The sequence below is a fragment of the Sebastes fasciatus genome, chromosome 16 (assembly GCF_043250625.1).
Source record: "Sebastes fasciatus isolate fSebFas1 chromosome 16, fSebFas1.pri, whole genome shotgun sequence".
Taxonomy (NCBI): domain Eukaryota; kingdom Metazoa; phylum Chordata; class Actinopteri; order Perciformes; family Sebastidae; genus Sebastes; species Sebastes fasciatus.
In genome coordinates, this window is record NC_133810.1 from 7593850 (window position 1) to 7615581 (window position 21732).

General features: G+C 39.5%; 1 protein-coding gene across 11 annotated transcripts in view; it reads left to right on the plus strand.

Moving 5' to 3' along the window:
* ncam1a (neural cell adhesion molecule 1a) overlaps positions 1-21732 on the plus strand; it is a 274078-nt gene that overhangs the window by 245581 nt on the left and 6765 nt on the right. For 4 of the 11 annotated variants that reach the window (XM_074612167.1, XM_074612169.1, XM_074612168.1 and 1 more), the window contains 3 exons: positions 17158-17365; positions 18886-19002; positions 19869-20294. In XM_074612167.1, coding sequence (XP_074468268.1) covers positions 17158-17365; positions 18886-19002; positions 19869-20294 — 751 coding nt within the window. Of the gene's footprint in view, positions 1-3752; positions 4650-17157; positions 17366-18885; positions 19003-19868; positions 20295-21732 lie in introns of those variants that run through there. The other 7 variants (XM_074612172.1, XM_074612173.1, XM_074612178.1 and 4 more) reach the window with 2 other exon arrangements.

Below are 21732 nucleotides of genomic sequence, written 5' to 3' on the forward strand. Positions count from 1 at the left end.
CTCCGTGCGTCGGTTTCCGATGCCGAGGAGCACTTACCAATCGGCGATATTTGAAGAGTTGGAAGTAAGAACGAGTTGTTCACTGAGGTCATAAATCAATTGAGAAGTAGGGTCATTTTCTCATAGACTTCTATACAATCAGACTTCTTTTAGCAACCAGAGGAGTCGCCCCCTGCTGGCTAATAGAAATAATGCAGGTTTAAGGAACTTCCTCTTTGGCTTCACTTTTCAGAACCAGAGGATGCCATCTGGTACCAACTTAAAGATTATTGATATTATGTTAATAATACACATATGATAATATTGTGTAAATAATCCAGCGCCTCTTAAATAATTTATATATGCGGTAATGGTTGCAGACTTTCTCCCGACCTCCCTGAACTCATATTTTGAGACAAAATGCACATTAAACAAAGAATTTATTTATTATAGATATAGCGATTATATCGTTATTGTGAATTCTTTTGGCCACGATAATTGCGTAGTGAAAATCTGATATCATGACAGCCCTATTTTGAACCATATAAGAACACAAATAAACTACAAATACAGTGACTGAAAGAAAGACAGATAATTAACCTGGTAAAACTCAAAATACATTCTCGATATTCTTATGATGCCCCTAAATCCCCAAAACTTATCCACAGCTGAAAATGTTCCCCAACACTTCTGGTCACGTATCTCTTCATCTTGCCTCCCTCATCTTCCTCTCCTCTCGTTATTCTTTCTATCAGCCTCCATCTGTCTCTTCCACTGCCAGGTTTAGTGGCTTTCACAGTTCAGGGTCCACGACTGACCTGAATATGCAGTGTGTGGCCTAGTTAAGTGGGGATGCAGCCCTAACAGTCTTTGCATGGTGCCCCTTCCAACTGGATTAATCTCATCTGTTCTGGAGACCCTAAAAAGCAACGGCTGCCAGTGCATGGCACATAAAGAACCCAGTTATTTTCTTTTTCATGCGCTTGCTGGGCAACAGCCATATAGCAGTGGGAGGTTTGGATCACTTTTAATACTACCAGAGCAGAAGTTTACATGGGCTTCATCCAAGTCAGTCCCACTTTAATCCCCATAATTACTTTCATTTCTTTCTTTTTGTTGTTGTTGTTTTGGGATGTCTAGTGTTACTTCTAAGTCGCTGCTGTTTTTTCCTTCACTTCAAGACGTGGGGAATTGCTGAGGTTTTATTTTTAGCTGCAACATCTGCATTTGATTTCAGTAAGTTTCACAGCTGTTCTTGGTAATGCTGGCTTAAAACAGCTGCTCTTTTTGTTGTAACATATACTGGCTCTATATGCACTAAATTGGAACTGTGACGCAAATTGCGAATGCAGGGTTGATCCAAGGTTGAGTTTCAATCTGTTTGAGTTTCTTTTTTCATTTTTCAAACACATTCTCAAAAAGGCAGCTACACACAAACAAAACGCAACCAAAGCATATCGACCAAAGTGAATGTATTTTAGAACGAACGATCTCTGAAAACATCTCAGTATTTAGTGGCCTCTTCTTTGGAAAAAACTCATCGGTTGTGTCACAAACTTTATATATAATTCGGCTTGTGTATAGTTTCTGTTCTCTGCAGGTCCAGCTGGGCAGCATTTACGTGCCACAGAGTCACAGGAGGCGAAATGCTGCCCAGCTGTGGAGAGATAAAACATCCTCATAATTCCGGTGCCAAAAAAAAAAGTGTCAAAACAAACACAGTCTTTGTAAATTTGCTCATACGGACACAGAAGGGGGGCAGGTGTTTTACTACTGATCCATCCAAATCTCCCCAGCTAAGGCTGACATTGGAGTAAAACTCCAAAACACGGCTATTAACTTTTTGCAGTTTTGATAACATGAGATCACCCATTCATCCATGTCATAGACTTGACCTTCATAACCAGCTTCTGTTTTGGATGTGTGGTTTTGCATGGGCCGTTTTTTCCCTGCCATGACCAGTGGTGTAGTGGTGCACATACACACCAACCGTATGTCTGGTGTGTTATACTACAGTAGACGTCTTAGTGCTTGTAGTGATGAAGAATCATATGAATAAAACAAAATGTGTCAAAATAACGGTTTCCTATTTATCAAACGCAAAAGAGCTGCCGCATTTGTCCAACAAAACTGTTTCTTTGTTTTGACCTGATGATCTCTGCTCTTTTGTTACAACCGTCATATGCGTATCTTTTAGGAGATGACTTGCTTTTCCAACAGAAACTACGTTTACATGCACACTAATATTCCACTTTTATCCCAAATATGACAATATACCGATATTCTGAATTAGGCCTTAAGCATTTTCATATTAAGACATCGGGGATATGCCGATATTATTCAGGACTTGGATATCAACAGGTTTTTGGATATGCGCAAAAATATCGCAAACGCTGACCTTTTCAAGAAGGTGGTTGAAAGAGGGAGGCTGTTTTCACCACCAGTTACGTTAATCAGAGTGCACGTCTGCATGTAAACGGTTATATTAGTGAAATATTCATTCCCATTAGCCATGTAAACAGCTCAGTGGGAATATTGTCTTTTTCGTGAATAAGTACCGGAACATTTTGTGCATGTAAACATCATTGTCTCCTAGAGCATTTATACTCCGCTAATTGCAACAGCAAATATGTTTTGAAGGAAACAGAATGCCGCCCAGATTAGTTTGATCAGCATAATGAGAGAACGTTTCTACAGTAATGAATGTATCTGCAGAGTTTGCAAAATGTAAATCAGATCATGAAATGCAGCTAATTTATGAACAGAGCGCTCTGATATTGTCAGTAATAGGTGAGTATCCCCTGCTTCGATCTTCCAAAACAATTAATCTGAATAAAATCTCATAATTACTAGATTTGTGTGCAGTATGATGCTGCTGCTGCTTTTGCACACAGAGAGTCTGATGCTGCAGCAAAACCAATCCAGCATCACTGCTCTGCAGGCTCAGAGGGGGAGCTGCTGATTGGATATTGAACTTACCATTTTTTTGTCGGTCAATATAGCAGCCCTTTTGGCTCACACTTCCAAAGTCACACACACAAAAAAAAAAATCTAGAGGTCGTACTATGTCCATAATTTCTCCATTAATGACCCGACGGGTGAATTAATGAGGCATTTGGATTAGTTGGGAGCAAGCATATACTTGCGTTTACCTTACATTACACCACTGGCCATTACAAATGAGAGATAATAGCCTGATGCTTGTGGATGTGTTCTCACATCCGGGTTGTCATCTATCTTATCCTAAACTCTGCCACCGATCTGCAAGATGACTGATTCAAAAAACTCCTCTTGTTTATACTCAACCGTAAAGCCGAGCCTCTTTGAAACGTCTTCCTTTTCCGTTGTCATCCCTCATGACCTTCATTTGTGTGACCCCTCCACCCACGCATGCCATCAACCATTGCCGTGCTACTAACATGCTATGACTTCTTTTTACTTTGATCCACTAACTTAGACTTCCTTTTTTTATTCCTCGATTCAGTTGTATTCTGTATTTCTGACCTTATTTTTCTATCTCTCTCCCTCTTTTTCCCTCTTCCTCTCCTGTTTCCCTGTTTCTCCGTGTCCTCTCTCCTGTCTTCATGTTGTGATCTTCTTGGGCACCCTATGGACCATGACATTACCATACACACAAATTTATCTCTCTGTTTGTGCTTTTATTATACTTTTTTTTTTTCTTGTCACGTGTGCTATGATTATCACTCAAAAAAACAACAACTCTGATGTGGATATTGAAATATCTATATTTTGTGGTCGGTCGATAACCTCAGCTACCCTCGGTTGCCGATGTGTGACCTACAGTCTGGCGGCTCTTCTGCTGTCCGTGCTGACTGTGCTCTGGCTCTCATAAACTGATTTCGTTCAAGGAGAAAGAGGATAGTCTGAGCCTTTGAAATCTGTGGGCCCAGACTCCTTTGCTTTCTATGCCTTTTGACCCTTGTGCAGCCACACACAAGATATATAAAAAAAAAAAGATGAAGAGTCAAGACATTGGTTTCATGACGTTATTACAGGGTGCTCAGTACTTGCATCATTCTCAAATTTTGGGGATTTAGATTCTGTTAATATTTTTGTTTTCATCTTGTTTTCATGTTGTATATGAATAGAATCGGAAAGGGGTGAATTTTCGAGGGTTTTGTCAAAGTGGACTTGGGTGCTCAGTTGGGAAACAGTGTAGACAAAGTGTCGCCGCTTTGTTTTAGACACGATTAGTAACACATTCATAATGCCTTAATGTGATCTTAAAGAGGGGTGTTAAATAGGATAATTACCTTACACTGTTTGATTATGTGTCTACAATGTGCTAACCAGAAATGGCAATTGTAAAGAGACTTTTATTTTGGAATTTATTGCCTATAAAACAGACACATCACTCCACCGTTATGTCACAAATGACATAAAAGCATGAACACTGCATGAAAGCTGACACGAGGCATGATCCAGTATTCATTGATGTGCTATGCAGCTGCTTTTGAGGCTCCCCAGTCAAGCATTATGAATGTGTTAACCAGGTGAAGAGTACAAATGCTGTGCCTAATTTCTGTTTTTCTATGGATACAAGCTTGAAATGTCCTGCTGTACAAAATGAGGAAAGATAATTGCAGAACAATTTGATATTGGTTATGGTCAGAGTATTAATTTTTTTTTTTCAAGACACTTTATTAATTTCTGACATTATATTATGCTCACTTTCAAATACATCATTATGTAACCGCCTTGTCAGGAGAGGACAGAAGGTTGTGCAGAAGAACTAATCATGTTTTGTGACAAAGTGTACATACTCTTTTCAAACTGACCTTCAAGAAATACAAGAAATCAGCTGTTTTTTTTCTTTTTGTTTTTGTTTTTTTTGACGGTTCATGTTCTCTTTTTACCTGAAAAGCAGAGAAAATGTCTAAAAAAGCATACGTGCAACATCTGTTAAACACTAAAAAATTTCATTTTCAATAATGTGAAATTATTCTATTCTCTGAGACATTTTGTAAGTACATATCAGTGTATTTCCATGTAACCATTGTAGGGTTGAAATAAATTGTGTTTCTTTTTCTTTCATGAAAGTAAAGGCTTTCTGAAGCTTTAGTGACTAAACCAACTAAGATGTGTGACACAGTGCTGACGTGTACGGACTGTTCAAGGATTGTGAAGCTGATTTTAGCCTTTTTGTTCCTCTGGAGCTTTAACAAAATGTCTGTATTCTGCATTCAGTGTTGCATTACACCCCACGACTGTTAAACCCAGATGTTGGAAGATTAGAAGCCTGGCTATAGCCTAATTGAAGAAGATACAGTATGCATTTTGAACAAAAACATGAACAAATGGTAAACAGTATATACCGTATGGAGGCTTTGCAATTATACATGAGACATTGTTGTGAAAGTCAAACTAGAAACTCTCTCAATTTCAATCTGCCTCAGCTTCTGTTACTCAATTTAATTTAGCATTTTTAAAACATCATTTATAAATGGTAAATTCAAAGTTAATTCAATTTAGTTAATAGTTATTTTATTGTTAATAATTATTGGTAATGCTATCACTTCTGTTATTTTATCAGTAGATTATGTAAGAACAAATATTAGTTTATAAATTATATATTGCATCGTAGCTGATAGGAGACAATAACAATTACAAAACAATTTATTGTTGTACACATAACATTTTATATACCATATTAAGTATCGTAACTTTTAAGAAATTGTTTGTATGGACCAGAAACTAATTATTAACCATTGACAAAGTATTAACTATCTATCTGAATAGTGTTTATATGCTTTACAAAATATGTATTAATCTTTAAACAAGGTATTATAATCAATAGTTGCAACTTTATAATAGTTATCCAAATAATGTTTACAAAACCAATTATTAACCAGTAACAAAGTGTTACAAATATCATTTATCTATATAATGTTTATAGATGTTTACAAACTATTTCTTAAAGGTTTACAAATAATTTCGTAATAATTAACAAATACTAAATATAGTATATAAAATGCTACAATAAACTGTTAAAATAACATAATTTATAGCATTACTATTAATGATAACAATAATAAGAAGAATAACAGTAATAATTATTAACTGAATTTTAATTAACTATCAATTTACCATTTATTGATAATGGTTATTATATAAAGTTTAACAAAAGATACAACAATGATCTTTTAGTTAGCAACAAAAGCAACTTTTGCTCTCTATTAAAACCTTGTGGGAGCTGTATTTATGAAAACATCATTATCATATCAAACTTGTTTTCAGAATTACATTAGTAGATATTAGTAGAGGTTTTTAGCTTATGATATAGACAGGAAACTATCACGTTATCATGTTTCAGTCTTTTGAAAGAAAGAAACCAACTGTGCAAAAACACAGCTTCCGTTACTGTTAAGTTGTCTCATCCATGGTATTGTATAATCTCCATTTCAAAACATTCAGAGCTTTCATAGCCAGCTAAATATGCAGCAGCCTAATATAGCACAAACAGAGAAACTCATTTTAATATGCAACCAGCTAAACATTAGAACAAATCAGATGTGCAGCGGCAACATGACAGCGATGGCTTCCTGAGCAGATGTTGGTTATAGCTGGCTGACATGATGTAAGCATGAATCAACATATCCAGTGTTCAGTCAGACACAACCCAGAAATGTAATTAGGGTAAATGCTATTTCAACGAGGCCGACAAAATATGTTGTTCGTAACTGCCTTCCAAAGCCGCCGTTACAGAAAGGTTTTATTAGCGTTTAGTGATCTGCCACTGCTATGGTTAAGGTTTTGTTTTAGGCACAAGCATGCCTTTGTTAGGATCACTGAGATCTGAGAACTGAGAAGTACTTCTTAACTTCAAGGTTAGGGAAACTTCGTCATCATGGTTAGAAGAATAATTACTTGGTTATGGTTGGGGAAAGATCGCAGTCGTGGTTGACAGAATCTAACGATGACTGTCTGTAGGAAACAGGAAGCAGTCTCCTGTGTTAAAATCCCACGCTTTGTCGACCCCTATGAACATTCTCCCTAACATCCCTGTTTTATGTGGTGGCTCTGTGGCGCGCCTGAATTACAGTCGCAGCTTTAAACACGTGGTTAATGTTGTAAATTGAAACAAAACAAACAACCAAAACTACTTACGTGAAAAACAAATTCTCGACAAAATACGTTTCCCTTGAAATGTAATTCACCGTGCAGTTTGTTGTAGGGGAACGTAATATTTAGGAGACCAGGCTGTTATTTTAACACAAACCATGAACTTTTTTCTAACCTTAACCCAGTAGTGTTGTTGCCTAAACCTGACCAGCCGTTTCACGATGTCAATTACGTGGCATTGTGCGTTTCTGCAAGCCTGATACGAGACTGATATGGCACGGATTTATTACACGGCTTTGTTGAATACTCTATTCTGATTGGCCAATCACGGCATTCTGCGGTCTGCAGAAACATCCAATGCCAACATTTGTTTTCTGGCTGGCAGGTTGCATAACTCTCACGGCCGCTGTTGGTCTTTGTCCGTTAAACATAAACGTGTCGTTTTAGGCATTTGATCAAACTTTGATCAAATTGGTGTTGAGATAGTTGAGCAATGCTTTCGGAAATTTAAAAAGCTCTTCTTTAACACTGGTAACCAAGAGCACCAGATCTAAAAAAAAAAAAAAAAAGGTTGGCCAGTGTGGGTGTAGGTTACTCAAAGCCAGCTATACAGTTTCCATTTGTTCAAACATTTTGTTCCACACTCTGCTCTACAACTCATTACAGTCCTGCAGAGTCACGAGAGGTAAGACGATGCAATGCATACATGAGGAGACTAGAATCACCTACAGCCATGATCAACAACAGTTCAATGTGAGAGAATTAATAAAGCATTGATACATTTTCAGTAATCAGACAGATGTGATTGTTTTGTCTGTCTTGGTAATGGAAACATCAGAGAGTCAGCATTATGGTGACCAGTGAGAAATACTTCACGGCTTTTTTTCTTTCAAGTTAAGTTACTCTGATAGAGTGCAGATGGGTCGGTGTTGCTCGTGAGAGGAGTCGTATATGAAAAGAAAACACTCTGGAAGTATCCATGACTTTTCTTAATGGGACATTTTACCATCTGCTCTTTCCTTGTACTTCAACGTGGTGTTAAAAAACAGAAAATATAAAAACCATTCACTATTTTACAAAAAGAGAATTTTTTTTTTCGTCAACTGGGTTTTCTAGCGCTCAAACACCGACCATACCATGTACTTGACTTCCCATTTTAAAAACAGAATCTCACACAAGGTTCCATTTGAAGCAGCCTGCAGCAAAGAGCTCTTCTATTCCACATAAGCAAATGTCAAAGGTTTTTCCATCTGATTTGTAACCTTTGAAGGGGGCTTTGGAGGGGATAAGGTGAATGTAGCTCAAGAGGCTCTCTGCTTACCAAGTTGAAGGAGCACCAGAAAACTTACTTGCTTGCTTCAACCTTATACGCCTGAAGGTAAAATAACATTGATATATGGTAAAGCCCTGATTCCCCAAACAGGAATGAGGAGAAAGATGAAGAACTATATTGGCAAAGAGAAAAAAAAAAAAATACCTGTAGATGTTGTTTTCTCTTTTGGTAGTTTCCTTTGGACAGTTCTCATATCTGAAAAAATGTCCCTCCGGCTTTCCTTCCATAAGCTGGGGTCTGAAATGAGACTTGTATTCCTTCAGTTTATCATCCCCGGCTCTGCTGTTTCATCTCAACTAAGACCTGTCACAGGGATAATAAGAGCTTACGACACCCTCGAGGTGTTCTTTGTCACTTGTTAGTCCCTCCTGTTGTTCATCAGTGCCTACTGAGTAATGATAGTGCTGATCAGTGCTGAGTGATTTTCATTTTTGCTAATCAAGATCTCCATCTAAGTGTGTGCATCAGACTTACTTGCATTGCATATCAACAGAATATTCCTCTTCCCTTGAAGCAAATGATGCAGCGACTTCAAGAGCAGAGACTTCACTCTCTTTGCGTAGACTAAACTATTTCCTCAGTGTGTTAGATTGATGTGGTTAATGAAGTGTTTATATGGATGCAAGTGAAAATCAAGTCAGTGTGAATGAAGTGATTATTCCGTAATCTAGAAATGTTCAAATCTTCTTGTCATTTTTCCACAACTTGGCTTTTTTTATCACAGAAGACTCCGTGTTGTTTTTGTTTTGTTATCAGATGGGAATTTCATATTCTAATTCTGACAGAAGCATTTTTTTTTAAACAGCAAAAACAAATCAGATAGCCAACAGTAATCAAGTCTGTTTGTCACTCTGTATTAAATTAGATGCATTATATAGTTACTTCCTCCCTTCATCCTCTACTGCATGGAAAGGAATCAGCAATTGATGCGTTTTCAAGCCGATACACACATCAGTTTGCCTGTTGTCTAGATAGTATCTGAAATCTTCATTTAAATGCTGTAAATCTCATCAAACCACACACACACACACAGACACACACACTGCCTCCTGCATGAAGACAGAAATATCTTAATCAGTCAGAGAGGGAGTCAGTTGTCAGCATCGCTCGGAAAGAAAGAAAACAGAACGTGAAGCTCGTGTTGTTTTAATGGCGGTGCAGTGCCACACTGTGGCAGAGCTCTGAAGGAGGATACAGACATGGGAGTTATTGAAGAAACATTATTGAGCTAAATAAGGTCAATGCAATACCCAAAGACAGAAGAGAAACAGATAAGAAAAATAGAACCAAAGAGCAAAAGGAAAACAATATAATAGTTTATTAATTATAAAAGTAATTGAAATAGTTTCAGCTAACTAGAATATGGATTACATTATTAACATGTGTGGGTCTATTTACAATTTCTACTTCCAATTTTAAATCATTATATAGTTACAATACCCTTAAAGCGGGCATATCATGCTCATTTACAGGTTCATACTTGTATTTTGGGTTTCTACTAGAACATGTTGACATGCTTTAATGTTAAAATGTTCATTATTTTTCTGTCTGAATATACTTGTATAGGCAGGTAATCCAGATACCCAAACGTATGTGCACAACACAAGCACTGAAAAAGTGAGTTTTTCACGATATGTCCCCTTTAAAACTCTGAATCCCTTCTTAAATTTTCCAAATTTAGAAACAAAGGTATTTTCCCCTACATTGACTCATACATGTAATCTGTATTTGCTTTCTCCAATGTATAAACTCTATGAAAGTTGCACTGTACATCTGTGTATATGTCCCTCGGTGAAATATTTGCGTATATGTCACTGAGTGAAATATTCAAATTCAAGTCATGTTTTTGTTATCTGTTTTCTCATTCATCCGTTTAGTACATCAGGTTGAAATTAAACTTTTCATTGGATTGTGGCACTATAGTTGTAAGTAGCGAAGATCTACTTACTTCGAGTCCCATGGATGTTAAACTAGTCGAGGTTGCTCAAACCATGAGAGTCCTTAAGGTCATATGGCGGTCATGTGTGAGAGTCATCAGAGATTTAGAGTGTGTCCCAGTTCTATAAGACACTCCTATTCTGAGCAGTTTTTGAGTGATCTCAAACTGGAAAAGTGACAAAATGAGATGAAGTCAAAGAAGTCACTATGCATACTAAGAAATGCTTGATTTGTGAGCGTGCTGTTGATGTACTCTACTGTATTTTCCATAATGTAATGCAGAAAGGAAATGGAAAGGCTACTCTCAGCTGCAAATGATTAAAACAATTTGCTGGTGGGGATGAGACGGCTCGAGAGTGATCTCAGAGAAGCAAAGAAATTCACAGTTTAATAATGTATGTCCGTGCACGTATCCAATCGTTTTATGTAAAACTACATTGATTTCTCATGTAGAAACCTCAAAGACATGATGATGTGACTATTAGGTATGGTACATATAGTCTGTGCAATAAGTGTACTGCAGTATAGAACCCAGTATTAGGGCTGCTGGATGAGTTGGAGAGGTGCAGAGGCAGTGATGTTATAGTGGTAGTCCTCCGCCTCTGTTCAGTGAGGGTTGCTCAAGTTTGACATATGTATATGGCCTGTGCTGTGTTTCTTCTTCTGTAGATATGCGAACACAGTGTTGTTCCTCTACATTGTGGTCTGCAATGCATGTGGGAGTTTTTGGTCTCTGACATGTACAGATGTGTACAACCCTCACTGCACTTCAGTGCATAGAGAGAGATCTATTGATGTTTCATTATGTGGTCCCTCGAGTGAAATGAGCGTTGCCTCACTGTGTTGCCAGGATGAGTCCTGATAACACACAGAATGTCTTTAATTTTCTTCATCGTCTTCTTCTTCTTCAGTCTAAAGAATAGTTTCATTTAGATTTGACCATGTTGTTTAAGCCTGCAGCAATTTATCACCAGTACAAGTATTGTAGACATAGTCTCATTACAGCCCAGTTGCCAGAATTTTTTTTGGGAATTGTACGTTTCTGCGAGCCACGGATACGTTGGATGATGACATTTCTGAACCAAAAATAAATTTCATAAATATGTTCCATATCAGCCTCGTATCACGCTTGCAGAAACACACAATGCCATGTGGTTAACGTTGTGAAACGATTGGTTAGGTTTAGACAACTAAACTACTTGGTTAAGGTTAGAAAAAGGATCATGTTTTGTGTTGAAATAATAATGTAACAACCACAATATGTAATAAGCTTAAGCATTTCGTAAAACAGCGTTACGTAAAACAGCCTTACGTAAAACAGCGTAAAGTCAATGTTGATTTTTTTTTCCCCACCTGCCTTTAAAGGACTTTCTCGTTTGTTAAACTCATTATTTCACCACATAACTTTCAACAACAGTCACTCGCTGAAATACATCACTTGCTCTAACCGAATGCATAAAAAAACATTGACATTCAACGTATCCGTGGTTTGCAGAAAAGTACAATACCAATACCAAAAATTTTTCCTGGCGACTGGGCTGCATTTTATACCCGTTTCCCTCAAACTCAGCCTGACATATTTGGTATCTTTAGAAACCGCTGTATTTTATGGGAATTAAAATACATGTCATGTTTTACAACATGAGTCTGTAGAGGTCCACCTCTGGGTCAGGCAGAGTTTGAGAGGTTAAATATACAGTAGTATGCATTCCAATCAGTCGCTACTATTTGAATGCATGTCCCGGTGCTGCTGTAATGACATGTAAATTAACTGCCAATATAAAGGTTTCTCATCAATGTACTAGCACGCAAGTCTGACAGATTATCTATGCTGGACAGTGACCAGTTATTGATTCCTCAGGAATGTGTGGTTTTCGGTGAAATTGAGGCTTATCACATGCAGTCTGTTATCAGCAGTCTTCTGGGGAACTGGCTCAGTACTGTACCTGACAGGCCTGTAAAGAGAAATGTTTGTGTAGTCCATCCTGACACCGAGATTTGTGCTTTCTCCCTCAGCGAGGGCACTCGGTGAGAAAACCCCCCTCGGCACTGAATACATGCCACATGATTTATTGTGCCTGTTAAAATGCAAATGAAGCAATTGGCAGAGGAAAAACAAGTGTTGTCTGCAACACTGTAGTCACCTATAAGTGCACAGAGCTGTGGCACGCTCCTGCTATTTTTGATCACAGCCTTCAGAGAAAATTAAGGATTGCATACTCCAGCGTAGCCATGTAGGGTAGGAAGATTAAAATGAAATGTCTAGATTAACCATGGACTGTGCTTTCACTTGAAAATGTATCTGTCATGCAGGTGCAGTAAACATCACATAAAAATAATTAGAATTTGACATAATGCAAAGCCTGTGCCGCAGTGGCTGTCGCGCAAAGTACATGAGTCATGAATCATGCGCCACTGAAGGCCAAGCGTATACAGGATTCCTTAAAGACGTCTATTTTGAAGTCTGTATTTTAAAACTGAATATGTGTCAACAACACTGTCCCACTTGAAAGGCCCAGATAATCGTGGCCTTCATTTGCTCTAATTTGTGTCAGTTACGTGTTTATTGGTGCGTTCAGGCGCTGCTTGTCAACTCGTAAAGTCTGGAAATTTTACACGGTAATGGTAAATGTGTCACATAAACTGGACCAATGAAAAAGTAATTGCAGGATGTAAATAATGGAAGCCAGGGTTAACGTTAGCGGTCATCCTTATACATAGGCTGCTTAAATCATTAGCAAATATTCTGAGAGGAATCATGTGATGAAGTGACATCAACTCATGCTGTAAACGTGAGATGGATCAGTCAAGTATTAACAGTCAAGTGAAGTTTTATATAATGGAAGGGTTTTAGCTGCTCGCCGCAAATCTCATTTGATTGGATAAATGTAGGGCGTTTGTAGTGCAGGATGAGTCTTCAAATATACTTCAATATTTTACAGGCAGAGAGATGAGATATGATAGCAGAGGCATTGATTAGAACTTTGAAAATAGGATCATTCTGCTGGTGATTATATGTGTAATTTTAACGTGCACAAGCAGAAGTGTAACATCCCACCTGCTGCATTGCAATCTGCTCCACGGAGGCAGCGCAGAGTTTCACTTTCTCTTCTATGATGAATTTGTCTTTACGTGAGCAACCAGCCGTGTAAAAGGGCAGCTCCAAGACAGCCCCGGCACATAAATCCTGACAAGAATAAATCCTGATGTTTATGGTGGATGCTTTAGATCAAATTCTGTTGTGGCTGCGGGAAATATATTGATGCGACGGTGCATTGTCTACCTTCAGCCTATTATCTGTGATAACAACATTAAGCAACAAAATGGGCACCGAATTTCAGAGTACACCACTTATAGATTTTTAACAGCTAATGTCTTTTTTCATTCATTTTTACTAAGCTTTTACAATATGCTGCCGGCTATGGTGAGTTCATTATATGAGTGCCAAACATAGTCTATTCCCTGCTCCTTATCCCCATCTTCAGGGATGGGGTATTATCAGTGTACATACATTAACGGGCGGCTGTGGCTCAGAGGGTAGAGCAGGTTGTCCACCAATCGGAAGGTCGGTGGTTCGATCCCCGGCTGCTCCGGGTCACATGTCGATGTGTCCTTGAGCAAGACACTTAACCCCAAATTGCTCCCGGAGGCATAGCCATCGGTGTGTGAATGAGTATTTAGATTAAATCCTAATGGGCAAAGTTGGCACCTTAGTAGCCTCTGCCACCAGTGTATGAATGTGTGTGTGAATGGGTGAATACTGACATGTAGTGTAAAGCGCTTTGAGTGGTCGGAAGACTAGAAAAGCGCTATATAAGTCCAAGTCCATTTACCATTTACCATTAACAGATGGTCCTCAAACTGCAGCGCTGACATGCTCCTCAGACAGTTTGATGAGCCTTTGATCCTTTACAGACACAATCTATACTACCTTAAGCAGAGCCTCGCTAACATATGGAAGAGAGACTTCCATTTTATTGAAAAGCTTTAATGTCTCATTGGGTTCTGAAAAGACTGTGTGAAGGGACATTTCTGCATCCGGTTCTACCTTCATGTCCTTTTAATGGGTCAAACATGAAGGTGGCAACTTTGAAAAGCATACCAGTATGCAAAGGCTCAAAAGGCACCCAGCAGCACAATGTGGGTAAGTTGAAAAAGATTCAACTTTATGCAAATGACGCACAGGAGCAACAACCTGGAGACAACCAATTGTGCTCATTTTGGTTCCCTCAAGAAATAGAAAATAGTTGTTTTCAAAATTACTTCCCAATTCTCTACGATATAACTTAAATTGGCTCCTGGAACATGACTGAGAAAAAGGATGCGTCAAAAAAACATTGCCAAGCCAACAGACTACTACCCCCAATCAGAGTGTGGGATAAGATACTGCATGCTACTATATGTATGTATGTATATAACCATGTTTGTCAGGGTCATTTACAGTATTATTTACATGTTGGGGTCCATGCACATCCATAATGCACTGTTTTGCATTCATTGTACCACAAATGTTGTTTTCCTGTTTCAAGTATTGTGGTAAGTAGTTTGTGTTTTGTCCCCGTAAAGTGAAAATCTGGCTGCATGTTGTGTGTTTTTAGACGGCTCAATCTCTTGTTATGATTTTTCCAAAAGTGAATGTAGAACAAGTAAATCATTGAGCGGCAAAAACTTGACGGAGGTCACCGAAACATTGCATGCATTCTGTTTCGAATCCTCAGCTCGTATTTCTTCTGCTAAACTCGCTGGTTGCATGCAAAGATGGAAATTTTGGCGACCATTTAACGGTCCAGGTTTGTTCACCAAATGCCAAAACGAATGATGAGAAAGCCGTTGTTGAAATGCAAAGCCGCAAAGCCTGAGCTGCCTTGGACCTCCAAATCCTGTTTATTCCATCCCGTCTATAAACTGCACGTGCATTTGTTTATGGGGAATAATCTGACGGAGAAAATAACCTGCATTTGCACTTTGCCCTCAAATGGGAATTATAAATGTGGTGACAGCTTGCGTGTGTTGAGATAAACAGCTGCTCAGATAACCTTTTCTTAACCTTTACGTTTCCTAGGAAAGTTTTGAAGCAGCTATAAAAAAGATTGAATGGGTACTAAGAGAAATCCATTAAAAGCTGTTAGTGTGGTTACGCTCTATGTAGGGTGATAAGAGTGGGAAAGGGAGGGCTGGCCTATGAACCACATCCCATATATTATCTTCCAAGACAAATCTGTTATGTGTTGTGTTTTTCTGTGATGTATTCGTTGCAGATAGATTGTAATTACAGTTTATGTCTGTTCCAGTGGTCTGGGGTAAGAACAGGGACGCTTGCAGGAATTTATTTCTTTAAAGTGAAGCAATGTTTCCCAATGAGCGAGTTAGCACAGAATGTTAAAACTGAAGACGCCACTTAGAAAACATACCATTGACCATGGGTTTTTCGTATTTTGATCCAAGGCCAAGAAATCCTGAAATTATATATAATGTAGGGATTATGATATGTCTTATTTACACTGTATGCTGCTGTGTTGGTGTTAGATCACTGAACCTGAGAAACCTCAAGGTAGAGAAATCCTTCCAAGATAAGAGTCTTCCATTGGCAGAGTTTCTAACTCTTTAGACCTCTCTACAATGAAGCAGGGCTTTAATGATGTTTCATTTTCAAAATCATCTTTGAAAAGCCTCTGACAAAACGTGCGCAAACTGTCTCGTCAACTATACTGGATGGGTTGCCATGAAATTTGGTAGAGACGTTAATATTTTTCATATCAGAAATGTTAATGGTCAAGTCATGAATGCCTCACAAGCCTATTGTGAAAGTGACATGGAAGCCCTGTGATAAACAAAAGGGTTAGACAGATCTGGTTTGTTTTGTTCAACCGCGACTAGCGAACCGCCCAATGAACGACTCTATTGGTTGTGGATTTTTTTAATACCATCCCTTATAGCTAGTTTAGAGAATATTATAGATCCAAGACGAAACTGACAGAAGGGCGTGACTCAGAGAAAAAATTGCAATTACAAATCCGTCTGCTACTTCAGCACCACGGATTTATCAATACAGTACAGTTAGACTACTTCAGAGCCGTGGTCGGGGCCATAGATTCTAACTTTAACAAACCTCAGTCAGATAAAGGATCAATGAGTCAGGCAGAGTAGACCAACATATTCCGCCCCTGCACTCTCTCTGCTACTGGGGTATGGAGAGAGGGGGGATGGCAGGTTAACAAGGGGCATGCATTTTGGTCATTTTGCTATCAAGGGGGATAGCATCTCCCCTCAAATTGCCTACTGGTTATAGTAGTACAGTGTAGTATGATATTGGGTGTAATACAATATATGTTTATACTATCACCCAAAGAAATAGATATAGACCCCTAGATGTTTTAGATCCAATTTGTCATCACATACTGATTTAGATTGTGATCTCTGTTTTTTTTCTTCTCGGGAAGTTCTGTGATTGTGTGTGAAATTGAACACCTCAAGTGTGTCGGCCATGATGATATTCAAGAGTAAATATCAAGTAGCTGTAATGAAAGCGGAGATGAGTGTTTTATTGTGTTTCAGTGTATTAGCTTCCTGGTGGTTCTGGCGTGATTCCTCCCCTTCTGAAAGAACGACACACTTGAGGTCTTGACAGATGAAACCTGAAGCGGTGTATTAAAAGCTTGACTGCATTCCTCATCATCTCTCTCTTCCTTCTCTCTTTCTAACTTTCTTTCTATCCCCTCTCCCTCATGTTAAACCCTCTCCTCTCCCCTAACTCCTCTTGTGCCCCCTCTTTTTTCCTGCCTGTTTTTGCTTGTGTATCCCCTCTCCCTGTCCTTGCCCTTCAGACGCCATGGACAGTGGCTCAGGCCTGGGCACCGGAGCCATCGTAGGGATCCTCATTGTTGTCTTCTTCCTGCTGTTGGTGGGCGTCGACGTCACCTGCTACTTCCTCAACAAGTGCGGACTCCTCATGTGCATTGCTGTGAACTTCTGTGGGAAGGCCGGGCCGGGTGCTAAGAGCAAGGACATTGAGGAGGGCAAGGCGGCATTCACGTAAGTGAACATCATCTCACGTGACTGTAATGCGAAGGGATTTGCTCATAGTGACGGCCCCACACAGAACCGTCACTGACTCTCTGTCCCCCTTATCTCTGTGGAGCTTTTTAGTGTCTTTCAGTTCATTGTTTTGGCAGTCTTTTTAAAAAAGAGCTCTAAAATCCCACTCTATTCTACCTTCCCAGCACCAAACAACATACGGACAAAGATAGCAACTTGGTGGAGACCAAAGCAGAGCTAAAAAGAGAGTATATTCTTCAGGTGGACACAAACACGAGTCAATTTGAATTCTAATGTTGCTCTGTTTCTGCTGGATGTGTCGTTCATTAACATATTCACCATAAAAACCTTTACAATATAATGTCAGATGTTGTGTTTACGGCTTGTTCGCTGCTCCCACGTTGCCAAAAAAATAAATAGATAAGTGAGAGTGGGATGAGAAGATTGACATCAGTTTCATCTTAATGCATTCAGGACGTCACCCCTGTGTGCTTCGCTTCAAGTCTGTGTTAAGCTATAGGCCAGACACGTCCTGAACCCATCGCTACTGATCTTGTTTTTTGAGTGAGTTTGTTGCTAACAAGCATATTTCTCAAAATGAGGCCAGTCCAGTAAACTGAGTTCACTACATCTCAGCTATACATGCTATTTCATTCAGCTCACCTACATCCTGCCTTTCCTAGATTGTTATTATATTAATAACATTATATTATGTTATAAAAATCAATTGTATAGTGCAGGGATGCTTTGATCAGGCCACAATCCAGCAAAAGTGTTGAAATTCACAGATTGATACTGTCATATGTTGACTTGCTCCTGAAAACAACATGCCAGCAAGCATAAACAGTAACATATTCAGAACTGTGTTTAACAGATTACCCTTGTAAACATTAAATCATGTCGAAATGAATTTATTGCATGTCGGCCTTTGTTTGATCAAAAATTAGGTTCAATATATGAAACTGTCTCTTATTTTACCAGCTATGAACTTCAACAGCAACAAATAAATATTTCAACAGTTCACATGAAACAGATTAACTGAGAGTGAATGTCATGGTATGTGCAGAGCTGATATCTAGCACCTTAGATCTACACATGATGTAAAACATGATCTAAACACTCCCAGCAAGCGCACACTTTAAAGCTCGGCACAATCAGAGAGCAGCGTGATGGTAACAGACGAGCCCCCTAGAGGAAACCTACAATCGCAGCCTGCAGGTGGATGCAGGTGGGGGATGATCAAATGGTGGAATGAGAGAAGAACAGCTTGTGTTTGACAGCTTAAAGGATGATACTGGTGTTTTTGCATGTTTTAACCACATTGCTGCTGATCACCAGAATATTCATTTAATGAATCCTGTTACATGTGTCTGTTGGGGTGTTTTGCAGAGGTAGATTGTGTCACTGTGTATGTGGGGAAACCTTGATTTGCCTGTCTGACCTAGCATAGTAGGCCATAATCTTCTGGGATCAACAGCGTTTTATCTTGCTAACTCTCTGTCGCCATCTGACAACAGGAAAGATGAGTCTAAGGAGCCCATTGTTGAGGTGAGAACAGAGGAAGAAAACACCCCAAACCAAGAAGGAGGGGGTCCCACTGAGCCCAACGAGACCACACCTTTGACAGGACCTGAGTGAGTATGGAACAGGACCACTTCCCCAGTCTAGGGGTGTCCCAGACTTAGGCCTATCTGCATAGTATCTTGATAGAGAGATGAATAAAATCATTGGGTTAAACATAATTTTGGTCAGGCCCAAACTAGATATCTATATTACTCAACTGTACACATCATATGATAGTACTGACCCAATGGAATACTGTTGATTTCACGCCCCTTTTGTACACCATATCTCTGTTTATGACTGCTTATACTGTCAACATAAGCCCCAGGTCTGCAATTGTAGGTCTGTAGGCTATGCATGACCACTAAACCATAACGGCAATGTGTATGAGCTGCATTTAGACTCAGTAATATTCATAAGTTTTACTTTTAAAGTCAGAATTTTGTCTTATTTGCTCATAATTCTGACTTCTGACTTCTTTAATGCAAAAAAGTTGATATTGCAGTGGTGTTTTTACACATATAAGAAACAAACAACTTAACAGCAACGTTTAGCAGTGTCAAACCACTTAACCAATTCAGACCAACAACAAACCCTGCTTGTTCCTTTATTGTGAAAAGCATATTAGCCTCCTAATCCTGATACTCCCACATCCTTCCTCTAGTTTATTGTTGTGTTATTTTTATTTTTTAGTTTACCCCTCCACAAATATTTTGTTGCTAACATTTTGATTGTGTAGATTTTTGCTTTTTCACTGCAGCACAGTAGCACTCACTCTTGTTTATGCCTTTACCTGCACTCTCCCTCTACCCCTTTATATCTCTTGTTGTCCTTTTTCTTTCTTTCTTTCCCTCACTTTTCTGGTGGCTCTATGTGTCCACTCCCCCGACCTCCCCACTCTCCTCCCTTGTTTATCCCGCCCCTCCTCACCAAACAGGCCTGCTGCTGCAGACACCACCTCCACGGTGGTAAACTTGCTCCCCTCCACTGCCACTAACTCAGTCGCTGAGAGCTTTAGCACGGCGCAGAGCAGCCCTGCTAGCGAGAGCACCACGCTAACCACCAGCGTCTCCAGCCCAACCAAAGCCAAGTCCTCCCCCCAAAACAGCCCTGCTGCCCAGTCCAGTTCGCTTAACGCTAACACCCAACCTGATGTTGGGCCCCTGGTCGACCTGAGCGACATCCCCAAAGCTCCCCCCTCGTCCACCCCAACACCCCCTGTCTCAGAGCCAATCAGCCGGCCCTCCGCTAATGCCGACAAAGTCCCTGACAGCACCCAGAATAAGGACTTACAAGTAGACGGCCCGACCAAGGATGCGCCCAATGCCCTGTGCACAGACTCGACCACACCAGCCCAAAATGAGTATGAACACTTTCATACCCCCGTTCCTCAACTTGTCGCCTCTGCACAACTTGGTAGCATCCCAATAACCTACTAGTGTGTCATTTTTAAAGGAAAATCCACCCTAAGATGTTGACACGGTGGTTTTGGTGCCCTACATGCACCATTTTGCACCTGTCACTAGGCAACTTTTAGGTTTGATCCCACCAAGGATTGTTACCATACCTTCACTGTCCTTGAATATTGGTTAACTATGTTCAAATTATCATGTTCTGAAAATTTCCCAAGCTTTTGATTGAAGCAAATCAAAGTTTGATTAACAGAAGTAAGAGGCAGTGAATAAGTTGTGGAAACGGTTAAGGACAAAATGTGCTGCCGAGTGACAGAAACAGCAGAATCGAGTGGCCTTGCATTCAATTTACACCAAAACTGAAAAGCTTACCTGCACACAAAAACAGGGGGCTGAAAGCCTCAAACAATCCTGTAGCTGAGATCAAAAGATTTTTCATCTTCATTATAATGTGAAGGAGCTCAAGTGTGCAAAACAGTGACGTTAAAAATAACAGAAAAATGTGTGTCTCTTAGACTTTCATCAGTGCTTCCAAGCTCTGCTGCCTTTCAGTAGATTTTGACGAGGTTGCCTGATCACCCGCAGGAAATACGTTTGGCACCAGTAATATATATGTTGTAGGAAAAGATCCAGAGGCAGAGATATCAATGTCTCCACCAACAACAACCTCATTATACCTGAATGAAATGAAGCCAGAAATCATGTTTGTAGAGGGAGCACAGCTGGGATTGTAGACATGCCGCAGGTTTTAACTCGGCAACACCTGCAACCCAGGTTGATATGATTAGTGTTAGACGGGTGGAATTTTCCTTTTAAGAATGACAGATGTTGGCCAAACAGATGAATGGCACAGGAACACAATTAATTGGGATGCCACCAGTGCATGCCTGTCTTCATCCAACCACCACCACCTCCACCCTCCACCTGTTTGTTTGCTCAACTTTTCTCCTATCATACAGTTTCTTTATATTTCACAGAAATGATCTCTGTGATTTTTCAGTTGCTACATGTAGCTGACAGATGCTTTGTTTTTAACACACCTTGTTCACACTCCAGGTCTTCCAGCTATACTTACATGAGTCCTAGCAGTACCTCCAGTACTCATGTTAGCACCAGCAGTTCTAACATACATAACTATAAACAATAATTATAATCTGGAGATAATTTAAAGGATAAATCTGGTTCATTAAAACCTGGCTCTTATTTTGTTATTGTTGGGAATGATGGCCACAACTACCAAAATAAGAGCCAGGTTTTAATGAACCGGATTAAAACCTGGCTCTTATTTTGTAAGGAATGATGGCCACAACTACCAAAATAAGAGCCAGGATTTAATGATGGCCACAACTACAAAAATAAGAGCCAGGTTTTAATCCGGTTCATTAAAAC